Here is a 25,706-nt window from a genome sequence, read left to right as displayed (position 1 = left end):
GGCAGGGGGCGTGGACTACAGCAGAGCAGCTGCGCCCTGCTCGCCGCCGCTGCCGCTCACTGGTCCGGAGCGCCCCGGTCCGTCCAGAAATTGCTCCCGGGTGTCCTGCCATTGGACTCCCTCCGGAAACGACGGCCCATTCGCGCCGAGTTCCGCCGCTGGCACTTCCAGCCGCTGGGGCCTCGGGCGCGGCGAGGCTGCGAGCCATGTGGTATGGAAGCCAAGGAGGCTCCCACCCCGGCCCCGGGCGACTCGTGCGTGGTGTCGGCGGAGGAGACGGAAAAATGGATGGAGGAGGCGATGCAGATGGTGAGGAGCCCGGGAGGTGGATGCTGAGGGTGGAAACTTTGTCCCTCCCGGTGCCCACTCTGGTGTCTGAGCGGAATCTTTTGGCGCTCAGATATCCTGCGTGAACGCCTAACTTTATTTTCATGAACTTGATTTTTTTTTCAGCCTTTATCACAGTGTCTCTGGAGCAAGAGAAGGGAGAAATTCAGAAGGGAGAAATACAGAAATTATGTGTGCATTGGTTTGGGGTGTGCGCCAAATGTATGTTCCGGTGGACACACTCTCAAACCCACAAAGTCACCTTATTTAGTAGGTTGGGGCCCCTTGAACATATCTAGTAGAAGTAAAGAAGCTGAAGGTTTTTCTGGTGGAGAACAGTGTGAAAACACGTCTTTGAACAGTCCATTTTTCATTCACTCCATAATTTTTTCTTTAGTCTTTGTACTTTCTCCTCCTTTTTTTTTTTTTTTAGAACTGCTGATTAAGGGGGGGGGGTCTAATCAGATATGTGTATTATCCAAGCTTTACTCATGTTGATGTGTGCCACCCAACTCCTTGGTAAAGATAAGAGTTTGGATGGCCTATATATGCACAGCCCGTGGGAGTCCAGTTCTAAGCAATGCCTCCAGAGGTAATTTCATCATCGTGTGAACACCACAGAGCATACTTTCACAAACCTGGTGATATAACCTTTTACACACTTAGGCTGTGTGGTACAGCCTATAGGAAACTGACCATGAATTGGGCGTGTAGCCTGAAAGTTGCTCTGGATGAGTGAGTGTAAGTTAATATGAAGGCCTAGGATGTTGCTGCACCTACTGTTGACTTTAGTTTTTTTATTTTTATTTTTTATGGCACTAGGGGTTGAACCCAGGGGCATTCTACCTCTGAGTTACACCCCCAGCCCTATTTTACTTTTTTATTTTGAAGCCTTAGCCCTATTTTACTTTTTTTTTTTTTAAGTTTGAAACAGGGTCTCTCTAGATTAATGAGACTCTCACTATTTGCTGAGGCTGTCTTAGAACCTGCAGTTCTCCTGTCTCGGCCTCCCATGTATTTGGGATTACAAGCGTGCGCCACCACACCCGGCTTACTGTTGACTTTATAAAGATGGTGTCACGTAGGATACAGTTTAGAAAAAATATATATAAAACAAATATTTTCTTTCTTCAATAAGTTAATCTTGGCTTTCTGTAACTACTTTTTAATTTTTTTTTTTTTGTTAAATAACTAAGACACACACACATTAGCCTAGGCCGATGCAGAATCAGGACCCTCACTATCACTCTCTTCTTTCTACCTTCCCATCTTGAAGATCTTGAGGAATAGTACCATTCATCCAGTTGTCAGCTGTGATAACAATGCCTTTTTTCTGGAATACCTCCTGAGGGACCTGCTCACAGCTAAGTTAACTCTAAGTTAATTTTTTTTTTTAATTAGTAGAAGGACTACACTCCAAAACTGTTCTTTAGAAAGCTTAAAGTCTAATTTTCAGAAATGTCACCTAAAGATAGACTGCAAAACTCAGTATAGCCTTACCAGCCTAACAGGTTCAACATTTTGGAAAGATAACCTAGCATAATATAGTTAACACACATATACATTCACATTCACACACATACAAAAATTAAAACCAAAAGTTTACATCATTTGACCCATATGATAGTACAGTTGCTTATGGAGATAATTTAGGACAAGAAAATAATTATCATTTTTGTGTTAAACAACTGAAACTAGGAAGCATGTTTAACTACATGTGATGTTTAACGTTAGACAAGCAGGATACAGGTCATTTCATGCTGTACATATATATTTAGAGGCTAGCTCTGTTCACGTAGCTATTAACTAGCAATGGACCTTGACAGATGCTCAACCTTTTAGCCTCAGTGATCTCCTCTGTAAAAATGAGAATATGATATTCATCTCGTGGGGTTACATAGAGTAAATGAAGTCAAGTTTGAAAACTGTTGAACATCAATAGAAGCTGTTACTTTGCTCTAATGAATGAAGACCAGAGAAGAGACAAAAATAGTTACTATGACATATAATATAAAATATATGTTATATATTGCATTTTTGGAGCAAAATTGAAGTTTAAAGATAAGATTAAAATAAAATTAAATAATGACTAATAAAACTATGAGGGAATCATAAGTATATAAATAGATAAATGGTAACAGTTATTTAATCTTGTTATAGAGAAGGACTCTATAACACCAAAGACAGGAAACACGAAAAAAAAAATGTTAGGTTTATATTATGTAAACATTAAGAATCTACCTGTTTTAAAAGATAAAATACAGAGTAGCAAAACAAATGGCAAAAAAGGAAAATACTGGCAACATAAATAAAAGGACATATTTGATAACCTTAGTTTGTAATTTGTACTTATATATAATTAAATACACTATTTTCTCCAAAGTAATGAGAAAAGATGTATGCCCCCATTACGAAAAAGATAAAGGATTTCAACTTATCTCTAAAAGAAGTAACAAGTGGCCAACAAATAAGTGAGTAGATATGTCATATTATTAATAATACAATTAAAACTGAAAAGATACAACTGTTAATTCAACAAAGTGAAAAAAATTATAATGTCTGGTAAGAGTAAGGATGTGTGGGAGGAGCTGGTTGGTTGGCAGGAGTGAGATTGGGGCATCCTTTCTACAGGGCAGTTTGGTGATACAGATAAAAACACATTCAAACTGAGTTTAGCCTTTGACCTAATAATGCCCATTTTTTCCATAAAATGAAAATATTTTAATGTTTTTTATGATTGTATAAATAATTCAGTCATGAGGAACTCAGACTATAAAAGAAGTTTACAAATTAGTAAAAAGTACCTAAAAGTCTGGTCATCGGGGAGAATACTTAATATTTTGGAAGCATCTTTCCAAATGTCTCTGTTCATACATAAACAGCTCTATGTGCTTTTGTACAAATGGAATTATATGGCCTTTTTGATTATTAGCTTCTTTATAGTTTTTTTGTTGTTGTTGTTGCTGGTTTTTTTTTTTTTTTTTCAGTACTGGGGATGGAACCCAGGGACATTCCATCTCTGAGCAACACCCCCAGCCTTATTTTTTGTTCTTTATTTTTTAAGTTAGAGTCTCACTGAATTGCAAAGGGCCTCTCTAAGTAGCTGAGGCTGTCTGGGAACCAAGGTCCTCCTGTCTCAGCCTCCCAAATGCTGAGATTTTGGCTTATTAGCCACTCGATGGAGTAGGGATAACCTACTCCATTGAGTGTGTGCATGTGTGTGTGTGCATGTGCGTGTGTGTGTGTGTGTGTGTGTGCATGTTACTAGGGATTGAACCCAGAGGCATTTTGCCTTCTAGCTACACCCTCACACCTTCTAAAAATGTGTTGTTGTTGTTGTTGTTGTTGTTGTTGTTGTTGTTGTTTTGTTTTGAAACAGGGTCTCTCTAGGTTCCCAAGGGTCTCACTAAATTGCCAAGGCTGGTCTTCAACCTGTGATCCTCCTGTCTCAGTCTCCCAAGTGCTGGGATTACAAGGGTGTTCTACCACTCTTGGCTCCATGGTAATTTTATTGCAATGGAATAACTACCAAAAATGACACAACTGGTTTTGAAACTATGTATATATTTCTGATTGTCTTCTAGAACTGTGCTGCCAAGTACAGTAGCCACTAACCATATGTTAGCTAATTATAGTGAAGTGAAATAACAAAATTTACTTTCTCTGTTGTACTAGCCACATTTCAAGTACTCAGTAGCCATGTGTGACCACTGCTTCCCAAATTGAACAGCAGAGATCAAAGGTTGTTTCCATCACCATAAAAGTTTCTGTTAGTCACCACTTTAAATGGTCACAATTCCATTGACAGTGTATGAAAGTCTCCTTGCCCCCTTTGCTTTTCCTCTACTCCTGGAATTGTCTCTATCATTTGACAGTGTGATAAATGAGAACTTGTATCTCTGTTCCTTATGTCGTTCTTCTTTGATAATGTTTCCAGTCTTTAAATAAGGTCAACTTTAATATTTTTAAATAAAATCATTATTTTTCATGAGTTTTCCTATGGGGAGCTGAGCATATAAGAAAGGTTATGGTTTTATCTGTCATAGCATGCTTAACTTAGCATTCTAAGGAATAAGCTTGAAAAAAAAAATAAGAGTAAGTAACAGAGTTTCCCTCCTGTTAAGTTCTAGTCAGTGCCCTGCCCAGTGCTTCATGGGGGCCATATCATTTAAGCCCCACAGGAGCCCTGTGAGGTGGGTATTATTATTGTCAGAATCTTCACACGAGGAGCCTGGCAGAGCTATTTAGGATGGAGTCCAGTTCCTAACCACTGGCCTGTCTGCCTCATAGTGTTGGATTGTTCAGGGCTTGGCCACATGTGTTCTGCCTTCAATTGCATTACCCTGACTCCTGTGTACTAAGCATCCTAATTGCACATTTAGATTTTTTTCTTCTGTGAAGTGCCTAGGCATATCTTTTTCCCAATTTTATTTAGTTTTTAAATTACACCATAGGAGTTCCTTATGTTTTATAGCCATTTCCAGGAATAATTCACATGGAAGCAACAGACATACTATATAGGGCAGTTCTTTGCTTGTTGTAATAAGTGAAGAATTTGAATTGATGTAAATGTCAAACAATTGGGGATTAACTGAATCTGATGTATTCATCATATAGAGGAATACTTTAAACCTTTAACCTTTAAGAGATCATGTGATAAGCAAGTATTACTCAAGCAAGGGACATGTTTATAAGACATTTCTAACTGGAAAGGGCAGACTGCTGCACTGTATATAAAGCATAAATCTATTTGACTTTTTAAAAACTAAATATATGTATGCAGGCATAGGGAAAACATTGAAAAGCTTCGGTTGCTCAAACAATAATAGTGATTATATTTTGGGGGCGTTGACATTATGAGTTGTTTTTGTTTTCAATATGTGTTTTTTTTAAAATCCTCATGCTCTCTTACTTATCCTACTTAATTAGGAAAAAAGAAAAATTTGCAAGTTTGCTAGAGTAAATTGTGCTTTATTATAGTCTGCATTGTTTCTGCACTTCATTTAACATACTAGACCCTGAGGGACGTTCTAAGGGAAACCCAGAAGGGACACTCACCCACTTGAGTGACTGTGGCATGGTGAAGGGTCCCTCTGTCTTAGGGAGTGCGCTGGGTGCTAGGGCTGCAAGTGTCCCTCTGTGTTAGGGCGTACGCTGGGTGCTAGGGCTGCAAGTGTCCCTCTGTGTTAGGGCATACGCTGGGTGCTAGGGCTGCAAGTGTCCCTCTGTGTTAGGGCATGCACTGGGTGCTAGGGCTGCAAGTGTCCCTCTGTGTTAGGGCATACGCTGGGTGCTAGGGCTGCAAGTGTCCCTCTGTGTTAGGGCGTGCGCTGGGTGCTAGGGCTGCAAGTGTCCCTCTGTGTTAGGGCATACGCTGGGTGCTAGGGCTGCAAGTGACCCTCTGTGTTAGGGCGTACGCTGGGTGCTAGGGCTGCAAGTGACCCTCTGTGTTAGGGCGTACGCTGGGTGCTAGGGCTGCAAGTGTCCCTCTGTGTTAGGGCGTGCACTGGGTGCTAGGGCTGCAAGTGTCCCTCTGTGTTAGGGCGTATGCTGGGTGCTAGGGCTGCAAGTGTCCCTCTGTGTTAGGGCGTACGCTGGGTGCTAGGGCTGCAAGTGTCCCTGTGTGTTAGGGCGTACGCTGGGTGCTAGGGCTGCAAGTGTCCCTCTGTGTTAGGGCGTACGCTGGGTGCTAGGGCTGCAAGTGTCCCTCTGTCTTAGGGTGTACGCTGGGTGCTAGGGCTGCAAGTGTTCCTCTGTCTTAGGGAGTGCTCTGGGTGCTAGGGGCTGCAAGTGTCCCTCTGTGTTAGGGCGTGCGCTGGGTGCTAGGGCTGCAAGTGTCCCTCTGTCTTAGGGCGTACGCTGGGTGCTAGGGCTGCAAGTGTCCCTCTGTGTTAGGGCGTGTGCCGGGTGCTAGGGTTGCAAGTGTCCCTCTGTGTTAGGGCGTACGCTGGGTGCTAGGGCTGCAAGTGTCCCTCTGTGTTAGGGCGTGCGCTGGGTGCTAGGGCTGCAAGTGTCCCTCTGTGTTAGGGCGTACGCTGGGTGCTAGGACTGCAAGTGTTCCTCTGTCTTAGGGAGTGCGCTGGGTGCTAGGGCTGCAAGTGTCCCTCTGTGTTAAGACGTGCGCTGGGTGCTAGGGCTGCAAGTGTCCCTCTTTGTTAAGGCGTGCGCTGGTTGCTAGGGCTGCAAGTGTTCCTCTGTCTTAGGGAGTGCTCTGGGTGCTAGGGGCTGCAAGTGTCCCTCTGTGTTAGGGCGTACGCTGGGTGCTAGGGCTGCAAGTGTCCCTCTGTGTTAGGGCATACGCTGGGTGCTAGGGCTGCAAGTGTCCCTCTGTGTTAGGGCATACGCTGGGTGCTAGGGCTGCAAGTGTCCCTCTGTGTTAGGGCATGCACTGGGTGCTAGGGCTGCAAGTGTCCCTCTGTGTTAGGGCATACGCTGGGTGCTAGGGCTGCAAGTGTCCCTCTGTGTTAGGGCGTGCGCTGGGTGCTAGGGCTGCAAGTGTCCCTCTGTGTTAGGGCATACGCTGGGTGCTAGGGCTGCAAGTGACCCTCTGTGTTAGGGCGTACGCTGGGTGCTAGGGCTGCAAGTGTCCCTCTGTGTTAGGGCGTGCACTGGGTGCTAGGGCTGCAAGTGTCCCTCTGTGTTAGGGCGTATGCTGGGTGCTAGGGCTGCAAGTGTCCCTCTGTGTTAGGGCGTACGCTGGGTGCTAGGGCTGCAAGTGTCCCTGTGTGTTAGGGCGTACGCTGGGTGCTAGGGCTGCAAGTGTCCCTCTGTGTTAGGGCGTACGCTGGGTGCTAGGGCTGCAAGTGTCCCTCTGTCTTAGGGTGTACGCTGGGTGCTAGGGCTGCAAGTGTCCCTCTGTCTTAGGGTGTACGCTGGGTGCTAGGGCTGCAAGTGTCCCTCTGTCTTAGGGCGTACGCTGGGTGCTAGGGCTGCAAGTGTCCCTCTGTCTTAGGGCGTACGCTGGGTGCTAGGGCTGCAAGTGTCCCTCTGTGTTAGGGCGTGTGCCGGGTGCTAGGGTTGCAAGTGTCCCTCTGTGTTAGGGCGTACGCTGGGTGCTAGGGCTGCAAGTGTCCCTCTGTGTTAGGGCGTGCGCTGGGTGCTAGGGCTGCAAGTGTCCCTCTGTGTTAGGGCGTACGCTGGGTGCTAGGGCTGCAAGTGTCCCTCTGTGTTAGGGCGTGCGCTGGGTGCTAGGGCTGCAAGTGTCCCTCTGTGTTAAGACGTGCGCTGGGTGCTAGGGCTGCAAGTGTCCCTCTTTGTTAAGGCGTGCGCTGGTTGCTAGGGCTGCAAGTGTTCCTCTGTCTTAGGGAGTGCTCTGGGTGCTAGGGGCTGCAAGTGTCCCTCTGTTTTAGGGCGTGCGCTGGGTGCTAGGGCTGCAAGTGTCCCTCTGTCTTAGGGCGTACGCTGGGTGCTAGGGCTGCAAGTGTCCCTCTGTGTTAGGGCGTGTGCCGGGTGCTAGGGTTGCAAGTGTCCCTCTGTGTTAGGGCGTACGCTGGGTGCTAGGGCTGCAAGTGTCCCTCTGTGTTAGGGCGTGCGCTGGGTGCTAGGGCTGCAAGTGTCCCTCTGTGTTAGGGCGTACGCTGGGTGCTAGGACTGCAAGTGTTCCTCTGTCTTAGGGAGTGCGCTGGGTGCTAGGGCTGCAAGTGTCCCTCTGTGTTAAGACGTGCGCTGGGTGCTAGGGCTGCAAGTGTCCCTCTTTGTTAAGGCGTGCGCTGGTTGCTAGGGCTGCAAGTGTTCCTCTGTCTTAGGGAGTGCTCTGGGTGCTAGGGGCTGCAAGTGTCCCTCTGTGTTAGGGCGTGCGCTGGGTGCTAGGGCTGCAAGTGTCCCTCTGTGTTAGGGCGTGCACTGGGAGCTAGGGCTGCAAGTGTCCCTCTGTGTTAGGGCGTACGCTGGGTGCTAGGGCTGCAAGTGTCCCTCTGTGTTAGGGCGTGCGCTGGGTGCTAGGGCTGCAAGTGTCCCTCTGTGTTAGTGCATGCGCTGGGTGCTAGGGCTGCAAGTGTCCCTCTGTATAGAGCGTGCACTGGGTGCTGGGGCTGCAAGTGTCCCTCTGTGTTAGGGCGTGCACTGGTTGCTAGGGCTGCAAGTGTCCCTCTGTATAGAGCGTGCACTGGGTGCTAGGGCTGCAAGTGTCCCTCTGTGTTAGGGCGTACGCTGGGTGCTAGGGCTGCAAGTGTCCCTCTGTGTTAGGGCGTGCACTGGGTGCTAGGACTGCAAGTGTCCCTCTGTGTTAGGGCGTGTGCTGGGTGCTAGGGCTGCAAGTGTCCCTCTGTGTTAGGACATGCACTGGGTGCTAGGGCTGCAAGTGTTCCTCTGTGTTAGTCGTGCACTGGGTGCTAGGGTTGCAAGTGTTCCTCTGTGTTAGGACTTGCGCTGGATGCTAGGGCTGCAAGTGTCCCTCTGTCTTAGGGAGTGCGCTGGGTGCTAGGGCTGCAAGTGTTCCTCTGTGTTAGAGCGTACACTGGGTGCTAGGGCTGCAAGTGTCCCTCTGTGTTAGGGAGTGCACTGGGTGCTAGGGCTGCAAGTGTTCCTTTGTCTTCGGGTGTGCGCTGGGTGCTAGGGTTGCAAAGGTGAGCAGGAGTGTTGGCTCTAGTGCTTGCCCTGTCAGGATAAGCCATGACAGATGGAATTGTTGGTGAGAAATACATCCAGGGACCGACATGAGGGACAGATATAAAGCACTGTCAGTCACGAGGTCCTGAGTAAGTTGCTTGAGATAAATTATAGAGTTTCTTCTGTACTGTAAGTGGGAGGGAAGGAATGTAGGTTGTCAGAAAGGAAAGGTTGAGCTGAGGAGTTGTCAGGTACAAAGAAATGAACAACTTTACCTATATCGAACTAGAATAGACCTTCCTAACTCAAGACTCAGGTTTTAGGGGATCTATGAACCTGTATGTATAATATTATATATGTGCCTTTTTCAAGCGAGAGAGCCCATAACTTTCATCAGATTCTCAAAGGGAATTTTTAGCTCTGAAAAGGGTATGAAACACAGACTAGCAGCTGGCTGGCTGGTGGGGATGACGGATGGTAGTTGGGAGGTCTTCAGTGCCACGATGAGGAATTATAAGGTGAAGACATGAAAATAGAGCTTATGAAAATAATTTGTGATATCTACCTCAGGGTTGTTCCAGCTCATGTGTTTTCCCCCCTCATTTTTTGTCCTTAGTAGGAAATATTTCTATGGCAACCCATCAGGAGTTTGCAAGCTAAAGTTTGCTTTCCTCCTCACTCTCCCCTTTTTTATTACCACATCATTAAAAAGTAGTTTATAATAGTAATGTCTTTGGAGAAAATAGTAAAAATCTACAATAGCTCTTCCACGTAGGAGTTCTTGTTATCTAACTAAGCAGGCGGCCTGGGCTGGGAAAAACATTAAATTTAAAAACAAGATAGAGGCAAGAGTTTAGGCTGGGAAGAAGAGAACTTCTGTGTTTCGGTTTGAAAATTGATTATTTGTTAATTTATGGAAGACCAAGTTGGCATTTCAAGTAGGGACTGGTTTTTGATCTCCCAGAAAAAGTTAAGTATGTTCAATTGAAAGCATGTTTCAGATCCATTTTGCTTGTGCTGTCTTTGTAAAAAGTGACCATATTTGACAGAACAGGTGGGTGGGCAAAGCATTGGAACGGGTAAGATGGGCTGGAGTGACAGGGATTTTCATCTTAATCAAATCTGCTTTGAACTTGTCAGCAAAGCAAATGTATATGTGTATGACTGGGAAACAGTTCCCCCAAACGCACCTCCCAGCGGCCTTGTGATGTCACCGTCTCCCCCGTCTCCTGCAAGTCCAGTGGCTTGCCCGCACCAGGCAGCAGGCCCACCTAGACTGTTCCTCACACTGTTCCTCATCTATGGCGCTATTTGTCCTTTTAAGATATGCACACCACTCACTTTATGGTAAGATAAGTGAACTTAAAGAAAAATGAAAACAACAACAACAACAACAACAACAGAGGAAGAAATAGAAAGCACCAGCCCAGTCCCTTGGTGGCCTGGGAGCCGACTGCCAGGCCAGCCACCGCCCCTGCAGCGTGCCTCCTGCCATCTCTAGATGGGCAAGACGGAACTTGTGGACAACTCCCTGCCCCTCCCCTCCTCACCTGTGTGCTTTCCACTTCATCTTGGATTCTTTTCTGTAGGTTTAAAATGCCTCAGGGGGTTATACCCAGAGTTCTTCAGGAGGTATATTTACAGAAAAGCCCGATTATGTGGCTTCAATTTGTGGCTTATTCTCTTGCCGTGTGTGTGTGTGTGTGTGTGTGTGTGTTTAAATTTTTAAACTCCGTATCTCAGCTCCTTGCTAACTCTTCCTTCTCCTTTTGCCCCTTAACCTGCTCTGAGCTCAAATCCTGATAAAGAACTGAGCAGTGCGGTGAATAAAGAGAAACCAGGTGGAAGTGGGGCAGAGAGCCTTGGGACCCGACACCTGGCAGGTGTCCACTGACTTGTTGAGTGGGTGAGCAGGGCCAAGTTGCCCGGGCTGTAGTCCCAGCTCTCACATGGCAGGTTACATGACATTCCCCACACCTCCATTTTCTCATCTGTAAAACAGGGAAGATCTTTGTGCCTGTCTCACAGGATTGTAAACGAAATTAATTTATACTTACAAAGTGCTTAGAATAGTCCCAGGCCAAAGTAAAATGTACAAACTCTTAATATTTTCGACCTCTCAGAAGCTGAATACTTGAGATGTAGATGTAGCACTACCTCTTAAGAGGTTGTTGGGGAAAGTATGATTGGACGCTAGAACTTTAACCCACAGATAATTCACTTTTTAAGCCACTGGTTTTCATTCCACTTAAAGTCACCTCTGCATCACTGAATTTTACATAGCTGGTCGCCACCCTCTTCCTTCTTGGCCTACTTTTTTTTTTTCTGGATCTTCTATAACATCAGATAATCCTGGATTCTTTTTCTTCCTCAGTAGGCATCATCTCCTCCTCCTCTTCCTCCTCCTCCTTCTCCTCCTGGTACTAGGGATGGAACTCAGGGGCATTCTACCTCCATGCTACACCCCAGCCCTATTTTCTATTCTTTATTTTGAAACAGGGTCTCACTGAGTTACAAAGGGCCTCACTCACTGAGGCTGTCCTTGAACTGCGATCCTGCTGCCTCAGCCTTCCAAATGCTGGGATTACAAGTGTGCACCCCCATGCCTGGTTAGGCATCTCTTCTTAATTTTTGCTGCAAGATCTTTCTTGTTTGTTCTACCTGTATTTGTTAACTTTCCATTTTGAAAATATTATAAATCATAGCAAATTGCAATAAACATATACAGGGAGGGTCCAAGTATCCAGTTTCCTCCAGTGGTAACATTTTGCATAACTATAGTACAGTATCAACCCGAGGGAAGTTACATTGGTACAAACTTTGCAGAGTTTATTAAAATTTCATTGTGTGTGTGTTGTGTGTGTGTGTGTGTGTGTGTTGTATATGTGTGTGTGTTGTATATGTGTGTGTGTGTGTTTCTGTGTGATTTTGGTTATAGACTATATGTGTATTTACTTTTTTTTTTAGAAACTTCCAAAATGTTTTCAAAATACTTGTGCCATTTTTACATAGATTGCTCCTAAACTTTTAGAATAGAAATAATTGTGGGACATGGAGACAGCCAATCTGGTCACCTTTATGCTATTGGGACTCTTAGGGATCATTTCTATAATTTTAGAGAAGCAAAAACATTAAGCAAATTGGATTTTAAGAAGGGGAAGAATTCTACGGAAACTCTTGTAAAGTTATATATTCTCCTACATTTCAAAAATATGTATACCATCTCTGAAAAGAGCAACCCTGGCATTTTAAGAAGAAGAAATCAGAGCTCAGAGTCTATGAAGGGGACGGCTTCCCGAGTCTTCCTCAACATGGACCCACCAGAGAGTAAAGGCATAAAGCCAAGATGGGGCCAGACCTGAGCGAAGGGCGTGCTCAGCTGCACTTCTTTGTTCTAGTGCTTATCCGCATACATCCTGTCTCTGCTGCATCTTTCTTTCCTGTAACCTTTCCAAATATTGACCGTTACAGCTCAGATTTTCCACTTTGTTTTTCAGGCCAAACAAGCCCTCGAAAATACTGAAGTTCCTGTTGGCTGCCTTATGGTCTATGACGATGAAGTTGTGGGGAAGGGAAGAAATGAAGTTAATCAAACCAAAAATGTATGTGAGTTGAGTGTAACTGTAAATGTACAGGAGTGATGTTGTCATGCTGGGAGTGGAATGAACTTAGGACTGTTGGTAAGAAGGTGAGACCCAGTGTGGCCACATGGTGACCAGTGTCGGGTAGTTCTTTTTCTTCTCTTCTCTTCTCTCTCTTCTTTCTCTCCCTCTCCCTCTCCCTCTCCCTCTCTCTCTCCTTCTGTAGTACTGGGGACAGAACCCAGGGCCATTCTATAAGCTCCACTCCCAGCTCTATTTTTTTAGTCTTTATTATTTTTGAAAAAGGGCCTCACTAAGTAGCTGAGGGTGTCCTTGAACTGAAATCCTCTAGTCTCCACCTCCTGAATGCTGGGATTACAAGCATGCCTCACCAGGCCTGCACCTTCTCTTTAAGTCTTTTTTTTTTTTTCAGCTGGATGTGGTGGTACATGCTTGTAATTCCAGTACTTGGGATCCTGAGACAGAAGGAGCACAGATTCCTGGCCAGCCTCATCTACTTAGTGAGGCCCTCTACAACTTAGTGAAGACCCTCTTCCAAAATAAAGAATTAAAAATAGGGCCAGGAGTAGCTTTGGGAGGTAAAATGCCCCTGGGTCCAATCTCTATTTCCAGAAAAAAAATCTTTTTTTTTCTGATTATAATAGCAAACAATAATTTTTTTAATGTAGAAATTTCAGAAAAATTCAATGAAGCTATAGAATCTTAGTGAATAAGTTTCTCTTTCATAGAGGTTTACTTTAACACTTGATTAAAACCCAACAGGGAGCTGGGCGTGGTGGCACAGGCTTGTTATCCCAGTACCTGGGAGGCTGACACAGGAAGATCTTGGTTCGCTGCCAGCCTCAGCTACTTTTAGGCCCTCTGCAACTCAATGAGACCCTGTTCAAAAAAAGAACAAAAAATAGGGCTGGTGGTATGGAGATAGAATTCCCCTGGGTTTCATCCCCCGTACCAACCCCTCCAAAAAAGATAAAAATAAAATAAAAAACCAATAGGGAACTCTTATTACATTAGCATGTCACCATAGACAAAACAAGTCTATCTCCACTTTAAGCAGATCTAATGCATGAAAATTTTACTTTACAGCTTAACTCATAATTCATTCTTTAGTTTCTTTACATATTTTTCCCTAGTAAATGAAAATATCCTCAAAATATAACATTGGAGCGACATATAAAAGGATTATTATATAAAATAGCATTTCTATATCAAATAATTCAGTAGAATAAGATCTCTAATACCAGCTGTCTGTAGCTGCATGTGGTATGAATGCTTTAATAGCTTGTGTGATTTTATTGGCGCTCATGGTTTAAGGCATTACATCTTTTTTTTTTTTTTTTCTAGAAACAGGGTCTCACTAAGTTCCTGAGAGCCTCACTAAGTAGCTGAGGCTGGCCTTGAACCTACGATCCTTCTTGTACCAGTATTGGGAATGGCCTAGGAAGATTTGAGAAAGCTATGACTATTAATATATTTCAAAAATTGGGTGAGGGGCAAATCTGTGAAAGGTCTTGGTTTCTGCCTAGAAGCAGGCAATTATTCCAATGTAAATTAACCTAGCTAAAGGTAATTAGCATGTCTATAGGAGGGGGGAACTAGGATTTCCTCATCCTCATCCTAAAGACAGGTTTACATAATAATTGGATAATCTAGCTAGGATGGGAGGAGGGTTTGACCTTCCTGAAAGAAGACACCTTGCCACACCTAAGGGGAGGAACCTTACAGGGATGTTTACTACATCAGAATTACTTAAACAAGATGGAGGCCATGGGTGTAAAAAGTCTGGTCCACGTGCTATATCTTGGGTGGGGCATTCATTTGAACCCCCCCCCCCCATGCCATTCTGGCATGGGGCTGTAACTACCTTCTGTATTTCTATCTTTTTAATAAACTTCTTTAAATCTTCAGCAAGAGTCCAGGCTAATGTGTATTCACCCTTAGCTCAGGACAAGAACCTGCGGTTTTTCTTTTTTTTTTGTTTTTGTTTTCTGAGGGGAATTGTGTCCGGAACCCTAACAGGGGCCATCGGGGACAGTTTCCCCCAAACCATATTATCTCACACTGTAACACTCCTGTCTCAGCCTCCCCAGTGCTGGGATCAAAAGTGTGTGCCACCATACCCAGCTGAGACAGTACTTCTTAAACATGGCATCACACAGTGTGTCATGGTAGGCATACTTGGGAAATACAAGTAAAGTACTAAATTTTGTTTTTATAACATACCGCATGGACTCAAGGATAACCTATAATTATAATGTCATTCATACAAACTTTGATCTTGGGAGCCAGAGAAAAAGCTGGTGTTGACACCATTACTATGAGACCTTTAAAATTTATTTATCAAAAGAAAAAGAATGCTGAGATTTAGCAAAACACAACTAAAGTAAGAACCCAGATTCCCCAAACAATTATGAGAATATCAAAAAATCTGTGAGATAAATAATAAGAATAATATAGCAACTAATGAATGTTTTCCTAGGAGTAAAATTCTGTGTTTTAAACAGTTGTCATATCTTCTAATTTGTACTTTATAGTTTGTTATGATATACTATCTTTAGCATGAGAACTTTGAATAACCTACCTCCCTCCAACAACCTGGATTTCTTCTGGGCCTTAAAATTAGCCAGGGTTTATTTGGGTATCCTGTGTCTTTTAGATTACCATTTGAATACCAAACAGAAAGACTCTGACTCCCAAGTGAGGATTCCTGAGTTTTACTTTTGGTTCTAATTCTACCACCACCCTGTTGCCCCTTGTGTCTTTAATACATGCTAATGTAGTTTAATTTCTTTTTCTTTAGGAGTAAAAGAAGGAGTTGACTGAGATGATTTAGTTTAATAATCATTTATTGAGAAATATGGAGAGGTGATTTAGGAATTCCTTTTTTTTTTTTTTTAGGTAGTACTGGGGTTTCTGGAAACCCTTCTACCTCCAGGCTACACTCCCAGACCACCTATTTTTATACTTTTTTTTATTTGGAAACAGGGTCTCTTAGCCAGTGCGTCTGGCTTCCAACCTGTGAGATCCTCCTGTTTCCACCTCCCAAGAGATCCTCCTGTCTCTTCCCAAGCGGGGATTACAAGCATGTGGCCACCACACCCGGCATGATACAGGAATTCTGAATCTGAGTTTTAAAAAGCTTTCAAATTGGGCAAACTTTTTTTTTTTTTTTTTTTTTTTTTTTTTTTTTTTTTTTTGGCTCTCCATTTAGTTTTTATATGCAGCCAGGACTGGCATTCTCTTCTCTAAAGAAGTTTCTAACTTTGTGATTCACCCATGCATCTCTCCTGGCCCAACTCGCTCCCTTCTGCCTCTGGCTCCACGTCTTGGTCTTCAGCGCCAACAATATCACTCTAGGCACTTCACTTCTAGGCACAGATAAATGGTACATTTTCTACTGGCCTCACCTGATTTCATGCTTGTTGAGGGCAGGTTTTTTTTAAAAAAAAAAAATCTTACATAAAGCTGGGCGTGGTTGTGCATGCTTGTAATCCTAGCATTCGGGAGGCTGAGACCCTCTGCAAATTAGTGAGACCCTGTTTCAAAATGAAAAGAATAAAAAATTAGAGCAAGGGGTGTAGCTTTGGAGGTAGAATGCTTCCGGGTTCCATCCCCAGACCTGAAAAAAAAAAATCTTACATAGAATTTATTCAGCACAGTGGCTTGTATGCTATACTTTGTATATGTGTTTTAATGGATATTATTAATTATTACATAGAGGATCTATGACACATTAAACTATTTTAATAAGGGGGAAAGAAAAGGGGATGTCAGCCAGTAGAGTATTAATGTAGCATTGTACAGCACCGTGCTGCATGTGATTCAGATTGCTTTATGAGTTGCGCAGTGCTAGATACCAGTGTATCCCATTTTATATATGGGGAAAACAAGGTGTAGAGAAATTAGATAACTTGCCCAAGAACATATAATTAGTACTGTCACACATGCTGTGTGATCTCTCCTATAGTGCACTGTCTCCCATGAGGTATCTGAGACCAATACCAAATCTCTACTTCTTTAGAGTCTACAGTATATGAAATCTCATCCCCCAAAATATAAATGACATTCCAGCAAACTAAATATAGATTTGCTTAGAGTGAGGTCAGTGACAGCCTTGAGAATATATTTGAAACTGGAGCACAGCTTATGAAAATTTCAAGCTTCCCCTAAAATATTCAGAAACCATGGGCATTTTTTTTGAGACTTCTCAATGGCATTTTAATTGCAACTTACTCCTAAGGTATTTAGTAAGTCAACTATAAATGCAGCAAGGATTTGTTCAGCATCTTCGATTAGGTATATTCTGTTGGTTAGGTCATGACATTTGAAATGGAAAGTAGACTCAACTGCTAAGGGTGTCCTGAAACCACACTCATTAAAGTGACAGAAATGACAGGCACATCGTAATGTTTTGTATGTGTGTGAAGTACCAGTTATATGAAGCAGATAATGTCAATGTAAGCATCTCTCTTGTCTAAGGCTACTCGACATGCAGAGATGGTGGCCATTGACCAGGTCCTAGATTGGTGTCGTCGAAGTGGTCAGAGTCCTTCTGCAGTATTTGAACACACGGTGTTGTATGTCACAGTGGAGCCGTGTATTATGTGTGCGGCTGCCCTTCGCCTGATGAGTATCCTTCACATCTTATACCCTTCCTGAGGACAGAGAGTGACCAGCTCAGGCCCTCTTCTCTCCTCTCCTCTCCTCTCCTCTCCTCTCCTCTCCTCTCCTCTCCTCTCCTCTCCTCTCCTCTCCTCTCCCCTCCCCTCCCCTCCCCTCCTCTCCTCTCTCTCTTCCCCTCCCCTCTCCTCTCCCTCTTCCCTCTTCCCTCTTCATTCTTCTTTCCTTTTCTTTTTTCTTTTAGTGCTGGGGTTTCAACTCAGGGCCTTGCAACACATTCTAGTCACATGCTCTACCACTGAGCTGTTCTCTGGGCCCTTTCTAATATATGAGCACAAACTTATGAAATATCATGAAATGTTGTATGTCTTGTGCAAAATAAAGATTTTTACTTAGTAAAGCTACCTATTTCTTTTTATATCAATAAACATAGGACTATTAAATAAGCTAGAGAAAGAAAAGCTTGGAGCTAACTTTAATTGTTATGAAAAGGTAAATCACAATCTGTATTATAGGAGAAGTTCTAAAGAATATACACCTAAGTTTTGCCTTTGGATAATGGATTATAAATGATTTAAAATTTTTCTATGTTTATCTTCTTTTGCATGAATGCCCATGACAAAATATAAAAAAAGAATGAAGCCAAAAATAAGTTAAAAATCAGTCATGATATTATAATTGTACGTAAATGGCAAATTACTAAAGTTACAACTGTTTAGGTTATACCTTACATAGAGTAGATAACATACCGAGTGCAGCCAGTTTCTAAATTTGAAAGTTTTCTATATTTGAAAATTCAAAAACTTGGTTTCATACATGCATTTTTCTGCAGGTTTTGAACTCTGTGTGAATAACCTTATAATACTTTGTATTACTTCTAAAAAGATAAAAGATACCAGGCGTGGTGGCGCGCACACTCTTGGGAGGCAGAGACAGGAGGGGGTTCAGAGCCAGCCTCAGCTACTTAGTGAGGCTCTCAGCAATTTATTGAGACCCTGTTTCCAAATAAAATATAAAAAATAGGTCTGGGAGGATAGCCCTGATGTAGAAAGCCCCTGGGTTCCACCCCCAGTACCACCCTAAATAAATAAATAAATAATAAATAATAAAAATGATAAAAGAGAAGTGATTGGCAGCTTAAAATTGCCTTCTTTTCCTTCTTACCTTACAGTTGGCTTAGCTGTAGTTTGTTTTATATTGCCGCACAGGCTGTATTTTACTTGGGGAGAGAACAGGGAACAATTTGTTATTTTTAAAAGGTGAAAATCCTTGGATTAAATATCAATCCCCTGTCTGTCTCCAGTTCTCCAATGATTCTGAAAAAGTGATTTAGGAAAGAGTAGAGACACACTAAAGTGTGACGTTGAGCAACTACACCGTTTTCATCCTATTTGCAGTTGTTCAATATTCTTTTCTAAATACTTTGACCGTCTCTCGTGTAATTGGATTGTAGGCTTTTTTTTTTTTTTTGGTGGTACTGGGGTTCCTGGAAGCCCTTCTACCTCCGGGCTACACTCCTAGACCTATTTTTACATTTTTATTTGGAAACAGGGTCTCCTAAGCCAGCGCGCGTGGCTGGCTTCGAACCTGCGCGATCCTCCTGTCTCTGCCTCCCAAGTGCGGGGATTACAAGCGTGCGCCACCACGCCCGGCGGATTGTAGGCTTTTTAACACTAACCGTAATTGTAGTTGTTTCACACAGTAGCCGGGGCTTTCCTTTCCAGGATCACCTAGACCTGCACACCCTCATTTTGTCACGATATTGCACATCCTGCCCGTGTACCTTAATTCTGTCTTATAAATCCCGCTGGTCGTCTACGGCTGTCAGAATGAACGGTTTGGTGGCTGTGGCTCTGTTCTAAACATTGCCTCTGCTGACTTACCAAATACTGGGAGACCATTCCAGGTAAGATGAGCTGCTTAAACGTGTTCTTTCTTTTTGATTACTTTCAATTCATTCTGGGCTTGCAAATAGTGTGTGGTCAGTATTCCAAGAAGCCATATCAATCAGGCAGGGTCTTGGGACCCCAAGTTGAGTTCCTTTATGCCTCAGTAGAGGAGGACAGGTAAGAGTTTCTGGATGAGCGCCCCGCTCTTCGTAACTCCTAGGCGCCTCCCCACCTGCTGGTGGCCGTAAGGACTGCTGCAGGTCATTCAGTGTTGCCAGCTCTGTCCCTACCAGGCTTGTTGAGGTGTGGCCTATGTCAGTGACAGTAGATGCTGTTTACAGTGAATGTAGTATTTTTGTAGAAATTCATTTTGCTTTATTGTCACAACTATTACTAATGTCTATCAACCACTATAATTTCATATTCTCCCCTGCCTTTTTAATGTCAGAATCCCCCCCATCCAAAAATCCACATCTTTCATCTCTTAGAAATTTTACTTGCCACATCACCAAAGTTTTTGCAGATAAGAGTGTAAGCACTAGGAATTTGTGTATATCCCAGATCAGATTCTGACATAGATGGAAGGTTAACTCAAAAGTATTATACTTTAAAAAGAAAAGAGTTTAACAAATGCCGGACCTCATGGTCAGTTTACTTCAAAGCCCTCGGGTATTCTTAGACTATGAGAAGAACCTAGGAAGGGCTAAATTTGGCTGGATCTCACTGAGAACAAGGTTGGAAAAACATTCTGTCTTGAATTTTTCCAGATGAACATCAGTTTTCCTAACAAATGCTATACTTTTGAGAATAGACACCTTTCATGTAAGAACAAAAAGAAATTACGATGAATAATGAACAGTAAATGTTTTAAAGGTGTTTTGAGACCCAGAAAGACATTGGTCCCCCAGGCTTCTGGACTCTGTGTTTTCTTCCTTTCTTTGTTGAAGTTCAGGAAGCACAGGATGATAGAGAAATGGGATCTTTTTTCTTATTACAGAATTATAGATTATTTTATTACTGTAGGAAGCATGAAAGTTCACAAAAGAGATCTACAGAACTATTATTTTCAAAGAAGATGTCAATTCATTATAAAACCTGTTCTGTCCCTAGCCGGGCGTGGTGGCACACGCTTGTAATCCCCGCGCTTGGGAGGCGGAGACAGGAGGATCGCGCAGGTTCGAAGCCAGCCGTGCTGGCGTAAGAGACCCTGTTTCAAAAATATAAAATAGGTCTGGGAGTGTAGCCCGGAGGAAGGAGGGCTTCCAGGAACCCCAGTACCACCAAAAAAAAAAAAAAAAAAAAAAAAAAAAAAAAAAAAAAAAAAAAAAAAACCTGTTCTGTCCTATTAAGAATATGTGAGGTGGATAGGGATGGAAAAAAAAAGAATATGTGCTTTTTATTAAAGCCACAAAGTTGTATCTACAGTGGATACTTGAAAATATTATACTGGCTATCGTAGAGCAGTGCAATTTCCTTCTCTACCTGTAACTTAGTGAGCCTCTTCTTTGGCTGTATATTAGAATCATCTAGAGAGTTTTTGTACTCGGTCCTCAACCTGGACCAACTAAATAAGAAGGCAGAGTACGGACATTGGTAAGTCCTTAGGAGGATGAGCATTAGTGTGTCATTAGGAGGATGGGCATCAGTGTGTCCTTAGGAGGATGAGCATTGGTGTGTTATTAGGAGGATGGGCATTAGTGTGTCCTTAGGAGGATGGACATCAGTGTGTCCTTAGGAGAATGAGCATTGGTGTGTCCTTAGGAGGATGAGCATTGGTGTGTCCTTAGGAGGATGAGCATTGGTGCATCCTTAGGAGGTATGAGCATTGGTGTGTCCTTAGGAGGTATGAGCATTGGTGTGTCTTTAGGAGGATGAGCATTGGTGCATCCTTAGGAGGTATGAGCATTGGTGTGTCCTTAGGAGGTATGAGCATTGGTGTGTCCTAGGAGGATGGGCATTCGTGTGTCCTTAGGAGGATGAGCATTGGTGCATCCTTAGGAGGTATGAGCATTGGTGTGTCCTTAGGAGGATGAGCATTGGTGCATCCTTAGGAGGTATGAGCATTGGTGGGTCCTTAGGAGGATGAGCATTGGTGCATCCTTAGGAGGTATGAGCATTGGTGTGTCCTTAGGAGGATGAGCATTGGTGCATCCTTAGGAGGTATGAGCATTGGTGTGTCCTTAGGAGGTATGAGCATTGGTGTGTCCTTAGGAGGTATGAGCATTGGTGTGTCCTAGGAGGATGGGCATTGGTGTGTCCTTAGGAGAATGAGCAGCGGTGTGTCCTTTGGAGGTATGAGGATTGATGTGTCTGTAGTCAGCTCTGAGCAGCTGAGGTTGAGAATGGTTGCTCTAACTCCATGTGTGAGGAGAGACCCTGTGTGCACTGGATACCTGTCAGAGAAAGGTGGGAGTCCTTGAACACAGGATTTATATGCAGAAAGCCCAGGGCAGCTGGGAAGGAACTGAGCAACAGTAGTTGGGATGATGATGTGCTAAAGGAGGAGAGATCTTAAGACGAGGCAGTGTGGCCAGTTGTCTCCATGACTATAGACAGTTGAGGGGGTTAAAGGAGACGAGGGGGCCCTTAGGATATCTGAGAGCACAGTCAGAGGGGATGAGGTTGGCAAGATGAGAGAAGTGCAGTCTGGATGTTCTGAGCAGAGCAGCAAGGAGGGGACCAGGTGGAAGGTTTGTTACCACAGGGTGTCTGCAGGATGTGGTCCAGGTGCAGACCAGCTGAGATGGAGGAGGGGAGGTCCACACAGCCCCCGTGGCCGGGCCGGCCTTTCCCTGCACACTACCCTTCAGAGGATGCATTGTGTTGGTTCCCAACTCTTGTGACCACCCTTGGAAGCCTGTGCTTTGACCCCTCATCTCTTGAATACCTTTCCCTATGCTTCTTTTGCCCATTATCCCCATCAGTCACTTTCTTCACAAAATCCACCCTGCTCTTTCCCTGAAAAACACAGCTTAGCTTCTTTTTCTTTATTATTTTGCTCCACCTTTACATTTAAAGACACTACTTCTCCTGACCCAGACAGATACTCACACATTCCAAGGAGTAGTTCATTAAGAACCACAGCAGAGCAGCAGCAGAGCAGGGGAGAGCAGTGGGGTCTATTAAAATCACACTGTGAAGCCAGGTGTAGTGGGTGAGACAGGAGGATCACGCAGGTTCGAAGCCAGCCTCAGCTACTTAGTGAGGCTCTCAGCAACTTAGTGAGACCCTGTTTCCAAATGGGAATAAAATGGGTCTGGGAGTATACCCCGGAGGTAGAAAGCCCCTTGGTTCCACTCCCAGACCACCAAATAATAATAATAATAATAATAATAATAATAATAATAAAATAAATAAATAAAACAAACCACACTTTGAACCCAGACTCCGGAGCCACCGGGACCATTGTCTGGCATGGACTCTTCAGCTCAGGACAGGAAGAGGCCATGGTCCAGAGGACCCACCTACCCACCAGGCAGACTGGCTGCGTTCAGTTCAGTATCACCAAACTGTCTCATTTTCAAGACAATCGAGGAATAATGGGAGATGAGGGGAGGTTCCTGGTGCCAGCTGGCCCCATCGGGAGACAGCACACCCTTGAGAAATGCTTCCCCGGATGGCATCAGTATCATAAGAGTTCCCTTAGATTTGTTTTCAACCCCAAGTCCCAGTCCTCATGGAAAGAGACATCCTTGGGTGGGCAGTGTTCCTCCTGGCAGCGCCTAGGTATTCAGCTCCCATCAGTTGCCTCATCTGCAGCCAAGCCTTCATCTCTGGAACATGAGCCTTCACCATGGCAGGAATATCCTCAGGGAGGCTCTGCTCCACCGCCTAGTCCATCCCTGGCTTCTCGTCTCCTGACCAGAGTGCTCAGTTGTGGCCAAGCCAGCCTCCAAGTCGGGCACCTCCTGCCTCGGCCACCGGAGGGTCTACTACGGTGCCTGGTGCCTGGGTATTGCCTGGCTATTGAAAAGGACTGCGCCTTCCTTTTTTATAAAGTGTTTAGCTTTCTCTTCCCCATGTGGTGCCTCATGTAACGTCACTCCTTACCGGTACCACAGTTTCTTATTCTTTTGCACAGTTTGATTCTTCTCGCCAATTGGATCCCAAGATTAAAAAAAAAAAAATCCTCTGTAGTGAAAATCAACAGACTTTCTGTTAAAGGCTAGAGAGGATATATTTTAGCTTTTGTGAGCCATTTCTGCCTCTGTTGCATAGCCTTTTTCTTTCTCTTTATAAACAACTCTTTAAAAATATAAAAAGCAGCTAGGCATGATGGTGCATGTCTGTAATAGTCGTGTTTGGAAGGCTAAAACAAGAGGATTTCAAGTTCAAAGCCAGCCTCAACAATTTAGTGAGATCCTGTTTCCAAATAAAAAATAAAAAGGATGGGGGGGTATAGTTTGGAGGTAGAATGCCCCTGGATCCAGTCTTCAGCACCACACACACACGAGTGTGTGTGTGTGTATGTGTGTGTGTGTGTGTGTGTGTGTGTGTGTGTGTGTGTGTGTATGAAACCATTCTTTGCTCACTGCTCTTAGCTGTGGACTGGATTTGGCCCAACAAGTATAATTTAACAACCCCAGCTCTGTAGCATCATTTTTATATTTATTTCTTGTGGTACTGGGAATGGAGCCCAGGGGCATTTTACCTTCGAGCTACACCACTGGTCCTAATTTTTATTCTTTTTATTTTTTTGAAACAGGGTCTCACTGAGTTGAGAAGGGCCTTCCTAAGTAGCTGAGGCTGTCTGCGAACCGCGATCCTCCAGTCTCCGCCTCCCGAATGCTGGGATGACAAGTGTGCCCACCACGCCCGGCTCTGTAGCATCATTTAATGAGCCACCAATAAGTAAAAGCAGATGAAGAAAGCTAAGGCTTAATAAACTACTATGATGTAGCAGATATTTAGCAGGCCTTACCTCATTTGAGGCTCACAGTATCCCTTGGACATGTTACCTGTGAGGTATAGACTTTAAGTACCTTACCCACGTTCACCAAGCTGGCAACTTAAGTAACAACTGATTGAGAGAGATGTCGGACTGAGACTAAATGCCTGTTCTTTTGGATTCTACTTTTTTGTGTGGTACTGGGGATAGAACCCAAGGGCATTGTACCTCTGAGCTATACTCCCAGCCCTATTTTTTGCTTTTTTCTATTTTTTTTTAAACAGAGTCTCACTGAGTTGCAAAGGGCCTAAGTAACTGAGGCTGTCCACAAAGCGCAATCCTCCGTCTCCACCTCCTGAATGCTAGGATTACAAGCATATGCCACCATGCCCAGTTTGGATTATATTTCTTTACCCATAGTAATGTCCCCCAGGTAATTAACATTACCTGAAATGTGTTCACATAATGACATGCATATTGCTGGTGTTGTGGGATAGCACGCCTCTCTGGAGGCCTGTGTTCACTCTCACCTCTCGTCTCATCAGTGCATCCCTGGATATCGGGCAGAGGAAGCCGTGGGCCTGCTGAAGACCTTCTACAAACAAGAAAATCCAAATGGTCAGTTTCCCCCTACTGCATGTGATACACTCCCTTAAAGCACATGAAGAGAGGGTGATAGCCCATCTCATTATTTTCTCTTTTTATTTTCTCCTTTTACAGCACCAAAATCAAAAGTTCGGAAAAAGGAATGTCCCAAATCCTGAACTTGTTCTGATGCAAGACTGACGTCCCACAGGAACCCGACAAAATTCCTGGACTGAGCGCTGTTGACACTGATGATCGTGTGTTTATACATTGTCCATTCTCAGGGTGGAAGTGGTGTCTCATTATGAGATTTGTTAAGGGAACAAATTGGCACTTTTTAAAAGTCTGACAATTGTAAACAACTATTAGCTTTTCCACAAGCTGAAAGAACGTTTTAAGAAGGGGGGGAATGAAGGTTTGAGGTTTTAGAAATTAGCAAGCAGTGTGTGCCCTTCAGCCATGGCATGATGCTGGGTCCGGGGAAGTGCAGACTTCTCAGGGAGTGTGCATCCAGCCCTGGTCACCTGCACATCTGGACTGAACACACCAGGACCAGCTTTCCAGCACTGTGTTCTTCTAGGGTACGGGGCTCTCGGCTTCTTTCTAAATTGTATTTGAGTTGTTCCTTTATGACCGTGATTAAATGGTTCTGGGTACAGTTTTGTTTTATTTGCTTTTATAAAGCATTTAAAGAAACAATTTTTTTTGTACTGGGATTGAACCCGGGGTATTCAACCTTCAAGCTACACTCCCAGCCTTTTATTTTATTTTTTATTAGTAAACAGGGTCTTGCTTAGTTGCTGAAAACATTTCTAAGTTGCTGAGACTGGCCTCGAACTTGCCATCCTCCTATCTCAGCCTCCAAAGTATTGGGATTACAGGCATGGACTACCCTGCCTGGCATGATTCTAAAATGAATGCTTAAGGTTCACGTTTAAATTATAGCATATTGGTATAACAAAACTTTATGCCTTCTTTGGAGAGGAATGTCTTAAAAATAAAAGATAAAAGTACACATCAAACAATTTTTTGTTGTCAAGCAACTATTTTGTGTCAGGGCCCTTTGTTTTCTGGGACAAAACAGAATCCTGCCCCCATAGAGCTTATATTGTAGCAAGAAGAGATGGATCATAAATATAGTTGAGTATCTGATTTACTGGAGTATGATAAAAGTTACAGGGGAAAAAAAAAAAGGAAACACAGGCTGAGTGCCAGTTGATGGTAGGAATGCTGGTTGAAAATTTAAAT

At 43.8% G+C, this 25,706-nt stretch overlaps 1 protein-coding gene across 1 annotated transcript; it reads left to right on the top strand.

The window, feature by feature from the left end:
• Positions 1 to 213: 213 nt before the first annotated feature.
• On the top strand, positions 214 to 24,637 carry ADAT2 (adenosine deaminase tRNA specific 2; the record flags this gene model as incomplete). Its single annotated transcript, XM_080700641.1, has 6 exons — positions 214 to 309; positions 12,372 to 12,476; positions 16,956 to 17,106; positions 18,896 to 19,002; positions 24,419 to 24,491; positions 24,594 to 24,637. 6 exons carry the CDS (start codon positions 214 to 216, stop codon positions 24,635 to 24,637), a joined length of 576 nt encoding a protein of 191 aa, XP_080556767.1.
• Positions 24,638 to 25,706: the final 1,069 nt, after the last annotated feature.

The sequence above is a fragment of the Muscardinus avellanarius genome (genome assembly GCF_963383645.1).
Source record: "Muscardinus avellanarius genome assembly, chromosome: 8".
NCBI classification, from domain to species: Eukaryota; Metazoa; Chordata; class Mammalia; order Rodentia; family Gliridae; genus Muscardinus; species Muscardinus avellanarius.
This window is presented reverse-complemented; position numbering and strand designations above follow the sequence as displayed.